Consider the following 7,304-nt stretch of genomic DNA (forward strand, 5'->3'; position numbering starts at 1 on the left):
GTGCTATGTCTGTGCTTTTCTTGACGATTTGAGTGTTTTCCCCAAATTTCCTTCTCAAAAATCGTTCGATTTCAAATTAGGGTTTATGAAGGTCTTTTGATTCTTGTTGTTCTTTTCTTTTAGATGTTTGTGTGTATTATGCTTGTATGTTTTCCTTCTCTATTACGCATGTATTGTCTTTTTTTTCTTTTATATGTGTGCTCACATGATTAATCCGTGTTAAATTTTCCTCACTCTTCTACCATGTGTGTTTACTACCGAGCTTCTTGACTTTTGCTTTTCTGAACTCTGTTTGTGTTCTTGTTAAGCATGTTTCATCTATTCTGGACTTGTCTGAGCTCCGGGTTTCCAAAACGTGTACTTTTATGCTCTCAAATCGATTTTCTTTCTCTGATTGTTTCAAACCTTCTATCGTGGTCTGTTTGTTCCTCATGAGACTCCTTGAGTCTGTTCACTTGCCTTCTCGTTTTTGTGTTTGATTCAATTTGAAACCCTAGATTTTGGGGGGTTTCTTCGATAAATTGGATTAGGGTTCCACTTTGGTACCCTGAACTTTCAAACTTACCATGAATCTATGACTGAACTCGTATTCTTTTGTTTGTGATCCTAAACCCTTCAATGCTAGACTATTCTGTTTAAATTGTTTGCGTTATATGTGGGAAATCCCTCTTTCAAGATTTTTGACGATTGCTTGATTGATTTTGGACCCCTTTGATAGGGTCTTGATTGATTGCCCTTAATTTCCTTTTGTTTGAACCTTTCTCTCCCTATTCCTGATTGGGTTCATTCGAATCAAACCTGTTTACTTTGATTTTGTTAACTGTTTGATTGATTCCCTTTCCTTTCTCTTTACAAATCAAGTACTATTGAGACCTTTCCTTAAATATACTTCATGTATTTTCCCTTCTTAGGCTACGATGAAAGATTTTACTCAAATTTCCTTTCCTTGTTTACATTTTTCCGTCTGAAATTAAATCCCTTGGCTGAAGGGAGAATATTTGAGACTAATTTTTTAAAAGGTTTTCTTACCTTTCTTGCTTGCTTCTCTACACTATAAGAGGGGGCTGCCCTTCTGCACTTTAGATAATCAATTTGACATGATCAATTCTGATCACTTCTCACTCTCAAATACACTTAGAATTTTCATAAGAGCTCGAGTTCTCTGAACTCACAAGCATAAAGTGTTCTTCTCTGATTGTGGCTTTGCTTGAAAGAATCCTGCTTTTCTGTGCTTACTTTTCTGCAACTGGTATGTTCTTATGTTCAAGTCCTGTCTCTTCCCCTTATGGGTTTATTCTATAGTTCATCTCTTACTATTTACATGCTATGATTTTCTGCAAGTTTGTTTATTTCATCGTTCCTGCTCTTATATGAATCCCAAACCCTAAGCCCCCCTATGTGGTTGAGTTATGGTTCAGAAACATGGCAATACTTGATATTATTGTCCATGGACATGAACTGGACCCTCTTGAGTCCTAAACTCTTTCAATTCCCATCCCCATTCCCCTTTACATGTATGTCGAGTTTGAGATTTTGGTCTGATAGTGTCCTAATCACTGTCCAGGCCCTAGTCTGACCTTCAATAGGTCTTTACTCATAATTGATTGGCCGACAGGCTGGTTAGGGGTGTGCCAGCCTAGCATATGGCTGGGCATGACCATCAGCCTGCCTTGGCATTCCCTAATTCCCCTCTATTGCACCTACACCTATTCCTAGAACCTTAAGTTCTGCCCTTCTCTTTTGAGCCTTGCTTTGGGACCTCGAGTTCCCTATGAACTTGGACATTTGAGGGCTGGCCCTTCCACACTGCACTATAATCTGAATCTGCAATATATTTGGGGTGTAAGCACTGCCTGGAGTTCCTGAAACTCCTTGAATCTTTGAAACACCCCAGGTAATAGAAGGCTTTGGAATCTGATCTTTGGAAGTTGGTTTATTTCATATTTCAGACCTGGGGTCTGAATTAGGCTCTCCTTGGTTGGAATCTTTAATTTATGATACATTTTTTCTTATTCATTCTGGTCTGTAATAATCTTGTAATAAACATTTGGGGTCGGCTAGTGGAAAAGGGTAAGGAACTATGCATGCAAGGGGTAGATACCATGTTCATAGGGATTACTATTTTTCTAAAGTTCTGCATTTTATAAATCACTGAAATTCTGCACTCATGTAGATACCATGTTCATAGGGATTACTATTTTTTCTAAAGTTCTGCATTTTATAAATCACTGAAACTCTGCATTCTCATATAGATACCATGTTAATAGGATTTTCTGCATTCTCATATAGATGCTATGTCTATAGGGTTTTCTACAATTTCATAACAGATGTCATGCCTGTAAACCGATTCTAAAATTCTGCATCTTCATATAGACACCATGCCTATAGGACTTTCTGCATTCTGCATCTGTCATTAGGCAAACCTATTATAGGATTTAAATACCTAATCAATTGCATGTAGACAACCTGCCTATAGGATTCCTGCATAAGCAATAACAGTGCTCAAATCAGTAACACCTAGAAAGCATGTCTATAGGAGTTGTTAACTAAACCTGAATCGTCAACTCGCTTATAGGCCTAAAATCAGTAGCAATAATGTTTAGCGCCTGCAGATCTTATGTCCCTGTAATTGAAAATTCTTTTTTTGCAATCAGTTTACTTCTTTATTTCTGAAACTAATAGATATCATGCCTATAGGTTCTGTTTAATGCCTAGGTAAGCCTTAGGGTAAACTTTTATAATTCCATCAGTTTTGATAATTACAACCAGCAGGCAGGCCTAATTCGGACTTCTTATCTGAAAAAAATGTGATAAATTAGCCACCCTTCCTACGTTAAGTTTAATATAGACCAAACCAGTATTTGTAAGTCATGCTAAATAATCTGCTGCTTTGAATGAGGAGGCCGACTTGAGCCTTAACTGCTATTTGTTTCCCTTTTAACTACTATCTGTTATTGCTTGTCGCCTAGATTTTTATCCTTTTTGAAAACTCCGCAAAAGCCCCAACTCCCTCCCCTTTAGAATTAGTAGTCACATATGCCTCCGGGACTGATAGGATTGGGACGGGTAATAGCATGCAATAAGTAACGATACCATTTCGCGTTTTAACACCTTAACGGGGTGGGAAGGGTAGATATGGATATGATGACCGATGCGCCAATATCACGTGCGACCCCTCTTCTGAGGAGTGATTACTGGGTATTGCATTGAAGTGATCCATATTAATTATAAACTTAGGACCCTCCTCCCTTTATTTGCTTTCATCTCTTCTTGTAAAACTATTCAAATCTTTTTCATAAGTTTCTGCCCTCTCTACTTACCTTTAAAAGTTTTCAATCTAATTGCAATGTTGTATGTAAGTCCTTATTTGAGCCTTGATTGTTTACTTGCAAAGTCACAATTGTAACATGGCCGGGAACCACACTAGTGGATCTCGAGGGGTGCCTAACACCTTCCCCTCGAGATAATTTCTAGCCCTTACCCGAACTCTGGTTTTCCAACTCAAACTCTTCTAAAAGTGTCCTAATGCACTATAATCATTAGCTGACAACTCTTCAACTTCTAAACCCAATTCTCGAAAGGGAATAGAGTTGTCTTCCCAATGTCGTATACCCGATTTCTGACCCCACGGTTAGAGAAAAAAGGGGCGTCGACACTACATATGGCCTGATTCTTGTAAGACCAGGGATATGTAGGTAGCTCAGGAACCAGGGCACGATCAACCTTTTCAAACCATTTTGTTCGGTCAAAATTGGTCATCATATCTTTACCTGACAACTCTTTCATCCTTCCTGGGTAAAGAGGGGCAGTTGTTGATACCCAATTTTTCCCTATATATTTTTCATATGCAAAATACTTTCAAAATAGAATATGTATGAATATATAAGCATGTCCAAGTGTTTCATTATTTTTCCAATTTTTAAAATATTTTTAAATCAATTTATTGCCTTATTTTATCAGGAAAAAAACCCAATAATTATTTCCCAAATTATCATTTTTGGTAACTCCTTTATTTTATTCTCATACTTATACCAAAATATAGCTAAGGTAATTTTTACACATTTTTTACAAATTTATTGAGTATTTTTAAAATTAAATTGCACATAATTGCAAATTTAGCCTATTTTAAGATTTAATTACGTTTATAATTAAAATATTGATCCCAGTATTTTTAATTTAATATTTGTGTATTACTAATTAATTTAGTACCTTTAATTTGTTTTCAAAAATCTTTGACTATTTTTATAAAATAAAAAGGGAAAAAGTGGTTATTTAAATACTAACCCTAACTATTTCGATTTTAGCCTAAATCAACCCCCCAAATTAACCCCAATTTCAATTTCAAATGGACCAGCCCAATTCCCAGACTACCCGTCCCTGATCCAATTAAGTTCAACCCGTCCGGCCCCCCATTAAATCCAGGTCTTTGATCAAAATGATTAACGACCACAATCCCTCATTTCCTTTTTTAATCCACCAACACCCCTTATCCCTAAATCATTTCACCTAACCATCCGCCTTTGAACTCTCAAACTCTTCTCGAACATTTCCAAACCCTAACCGCCTCTTACCACCACTTCTACCTTGAAACCCACTGGAATCCATGGCTTCTCAAGCTGTGAGAGTCTCATACCCACCTCCTCTTGCTCCCACGCACCTGATACCTGAAGATTTGAGGCCTGACCTTGAAGGTTTGCACGCAGAACTCTGCCAACTCGAGGTTCCACGGTCATCTCCGGCCTTTCTCCAGCCTATCATGGTGGTTTGAGCCTGATTCCGACCTCTCCGACTCAGATCGGTGACCTTTCAAAGCCTATCTCACTTCTAGGGTTCTTCTGAATCCCTAACCCTTCGAGGTTTTCTCCGATTTCTTTAGATCCGTTGTGTATTTGTGCTCTCCTTGAGTTTTCAAATGATTTCCCTAACTTTTCTTTCAAAAATTACTTTCAAAACCGCTTCGTTTCCGATCTAGGGTTTTCTGAAAATGTTTAAGTGTTTCTATAACTTTCTCTCCTTTTTCTTTTGTGTGTATTTGCCTCTACTGTGTTCTTATGTTTTCCTTCTACCGTGTATGTTCTTCTACTGTGTTTTCTATACCCCGTTCTTGTATGTTCTTCTACCGTGTTCTAGTATTTTCTTCTTCCATGTTCTATTATATTCTGCCTACTATATTTTTCTACTATATTCTTAAGTGTTTTTACTATTTTTTCTTCTACTGAGCCTTGTTTAAGCTTCTTCTAGAAAACCTCTTAAGCATGCTTCTTCTACTATTCTTATCAGTATTTTCCATTATGTTTTTTGAATCCTTCTACTGTGTTTGCATGTTACTTTGCTATCATGTTTTTTCATGAGTTTCTATTGATGAAAGAAGCATGCAAGGGGTTTCAGTTCTGAAACCTCTGAGTCTGTTTCGACGACTTGCCTTCTCATATCTGTACTTGATTCAAGGTGGAAACCCTAGAATTTGGGGGTTCCGCCAAGTTTGATTTTATGATTTACCTGAACTAGGGGTCTTATTTCAAAACCCCCAACTCTTTCAGACCAATTCCTTGTTTTCATATGATTCTCACCTTTTTACTAAACCCTTCTACTCTAGATTTTTCTACTAATGTTACAGTGACATGACAATCTTTTCTTTCATGCTTAACATGTCTGTATGCTCCTTATATATGATAGACTTCCCTTTAAAGTGGCTTTTAAATTTGTGACTAGTTCATACTTCCCTCTGAATATGGTCTGATTGATTCCCTTTCATTTGTTTGCTGATTTCCCTTAAGTAAAAAACCTTTCCTATTTTTTTGACTCGGTTCATTCATACAAAATCCCTGACTGTTGATTTACTGGCTGTCAATTGATTTCCTTACCTTATTTATACAAACCGTGTATTTCAAAAACCTTGTCCTTAAATAACTTTTATGTATTCACCCTTAATTGCCTACTTTGCACAAAGTGTTTGATTAACTTCTTTCCTTAACTGGTTTATACCCGTTTGAATCTGAATCCCTTAACTAAAGGGAGTCTTGTGTAATTGATTGACAATCAGCTCTTCAATTATTTTTTACCTTATTTCTACTTGGTTTTTACACTATAAAAGGGCACGACCTTTCTACATTTCAGACGACACAATTCACATTCTCTTCTGAACTCTTACTCACATAATAGAACTCTCTCTTCTTGTCTGCACTGAGGTTTTTACCAGACTACTGCATTTTTCTCTACTTGTTTCTTTGAAATTGGTATGTCCTAATTTGAAATTTCAGCATCCCTACAATGTGTTTACTTACAGCCTTCTGCATCTATGTCTACTTTACTACTTCTGCAGAGTTAAATACTTAAACTAGCATGTTGATTCTTTTTTGCTTGTTTCTGCTATGAATCTTTATTCCCTATTTCCTTTTATGTGCCTTGAGTTATAGTTTAAAACATGGAAATATACAAGTTATTATCTATGGATTGAACTTGATCCCTTAGGGGATCCTAACCTCTAAACAATGTGTTCCAGTAGGCTTATGGGTGTGCCAGCATCTCCCATTATTGGGTTATGCCCACTAGCCTGCTTTTTACCTCTTGCAACTCCCCATTCCCTATATCCCTATGTGTGATGTTTCCCTTTCCCTTTCCCCTTTTCAGAATTCTGCACTTACACTCTCTCTTAGATCCTAAGTTTTGCCCCCTCTTGTGAGCCTTGCCTTAGGACCTTGAGTTCCCTCTGAACTTGGACACCTGAGGGCTGGCCCTTCCACATTGAACTTTGGCTTAATATGGTGATACATTTGGGTGTAAGCACTGCCCGGAGTACTTATTAAACTCTTAGGGAACTCCGACACACCCAAGTGGGAGAAAGGCTTTGAAACATGATCTTTGGAGTTGATTTACTTCATACTTCAGACGGGAAGTTTGAATCAGGCTCTCCTTGGTTGTAATTTTCAATTTATGATGTATTTTTCTTTATTTTATTTGGACTGTAATAACTTGTAATAACTTTTGGGGATGGTTAATGAAAAGGGAATGGTAACCATGCATGTAAAAAAGGGTAGATAGCTTGCCTATAAGATTCCTGCATTTTTCATATAGCTACCATGCCTATAAGATTTCTGCATTTTTCATATAGCTACCATGCCTATAAGATTTCTGCATTCTCATTTAGTTACCACGTCTATAGGAACTTCAGCATTCTCATTTAGATACCATGACTATAGGGACCCTGCACTTTCATGTAGATATCGTGACTTCTGCATATGCATGTAGAGAATATGTATATAGGTTCTAAAAATCAACTACAATTAGATGTCATGCCTGTAGGG

At 37.1% G+C, this 7,304-nt stretch overlaps 1 protein-coding gene across 1 annotated transcript in view; it reads left to right on the forward strand.

The window, feature by feature from the left end:
• The first annotated feature begins 4,603 nt into the window (after positions 1 to 4,603).
• Positions 4,604 to 7,304, forward strand: part of LOC107779268 (uncharacterized) — a 6,442-nt gene continuing 3,741 nt past the window's right edge. The window contains exon 1 of the mRNA XM_075256368.1: positions 4,604 to 4,691. Within this exon, the coding sequence (XP_075112469.1) occupies positions 4,604 to 4,691 (88 nt within the window). The remainder of the gene's footprint in view (positions 4,692 to 7,304) is intronic.

This window comes from Nicotiana tabacum, chromosome 6 (genome assembly GCF_000715075.1).
Source record: "Nicotiana tabacum cultivar K326 chromosome 6, ASM71507v2, whole genome shotgun sequence".
In the NCBI taxonomy this organism is placed as follows: Eukaryota; Viridiplantae; Streptophyta; class Magnoliopsida; order Solanales; family Solanaceae; genus Nicotiana; species Nicotiana tabacum.